This window comes from Monopterus albus, unplaced genomic scaffold (assembly GCF_001952655.1).
Source record: "Monopterus albus unplaced genomic scaffold, M_albus_1.0 scaffold150.1, whole genome shotgun sequence".
NCBI classification, from domain to species: domain Eukaryota; kingdom Metazoa; phylum Chordata; class Actinopteri; order Synbranchiformes; family Synbranchidae; genus Monopterus; species Monopterus albus.
Genome location: NW_018128030.1, coordinates 1,543,988 through 1,545,151, shown reverse-complemented (window position 1 = coordinate 1,545,151; position 1,164 = coordinate 1,543,988). Strand labels below are relative to the sequence as shown.

General features: G+C 47.1%; 1 protein-coding gene across 1 annotated transcript in view; it reads left to right on the top strand.

Moving 5' to 3' along the window:
• The window catches only part of foxo1a (forkhead box O1 a), a 25,822-nt gene that overhangs the window by 21,414 nt on the left and 3,244 nt on the right, over positions 1–1,164 (top strand). The window contains 2 exon segments of the mRNA XM_020614746.1: positions 1–94; positions 694–1,164. The exon segment at positions 1–94 is cut by the window's left edge and continues 20 nt beyond it; the exon segment at positions 694–1,164 is cut by the window's right edge and continues 3,244 nt beyond it. Coding sequence (XP_020470402.1) covers positions 1–94; positions 694–1,164 — 565 coding nt within the window.

Below are 1,164 nucleotides of genomic sequence, written 5' to 3'. Positions count from 1 at the left end.
TGGAAAGAGCGGCAAGTCCCCTCGACGCAGAGCAGCCTCCATGGACAACAACAGCAAGTTCAGCAAAAGCAGAGGGAGAGCAGCTAAGAAAAAGGTAAACAAATAAAGGATCCAGCTAATGTTTTTGTGCTCCAAGATGGCAAATATTTAGTTTTTGAACTATGCTTTTCAAATAAGAATTTATGAAATGGTGAGTGGGTGCTCATGGTTGGTTCTTACACAACAGCAACTTGTTTTAGTGTCTTTGATACATGCTTTCATTCATTATTATTGTATTTGTGTTCTGAAAAAACTGGTTGATATGTCCCACATTATATTTTGCCTAAACACCATAATGGATTTTGGTAATATTCTTCGCTGTCCTTTTCTGGTCTTAATTAACAAGTGTAATTTTCTAACCTGATTACACTGTTATAGATGAAAGAAATTAACTAAGCATGAGTCTTTGTGTTTGGTAATCATACCCACACTGCTAATGAAATGTTTCTCACAGTCCTTTTGACTGTAAACATCCAAATTTGTTTGCCTTTCTCAAGATCACACTATGATTCCCGTATTGGGCTTGAATATTTAGGGATTTCATTTTGCTAGTATCATCCAGCCGTGTTTTATTTCCAATGGTTTCTGCTCAGAGCATGCGTGACACTGACTGTCTTGCCTATTCATTCACTCAGTCTCCCTGTCTCCCCACAGCTGTCCCTCCAGGGTGGCCCTGATGCAGGTGCAGACAGCCCAGGCTCCTACTCTAAATGGCCTGGCAGCCCCAGCTCCCACAGCAACGATGACTTTGATGCATGGAGCAGCTTCAGGCCTCGGACCAGCTCCAACGCGAGCACTCTGAGTGGCCGCCTCTCACCCTTCATGCCCGAGGACGATCTTGGGGAGGCAGATGTGCATATGGGCTACCCGGGAGCCCCTGGGGCCAAAATGACAGCCACGCTGCCCAGCCTCACAGAGATGACTGGTTCTCTGGGACACAGTTCTGAGAATGTCATGGAGAACCTTCTGGACAACCTGAACTTGCTCTCACCTAACAACTCTCAGGTTGGAGGAGGGGCGACAACCCCTGGATCCTCCCAGTCCTCCCCCTCTCCTATGATGCAGCCAAGCCCAGGGTACCCCACTTACAGCTCCCCCAGCATGGCCACGCAGCCTCAGCAGGAG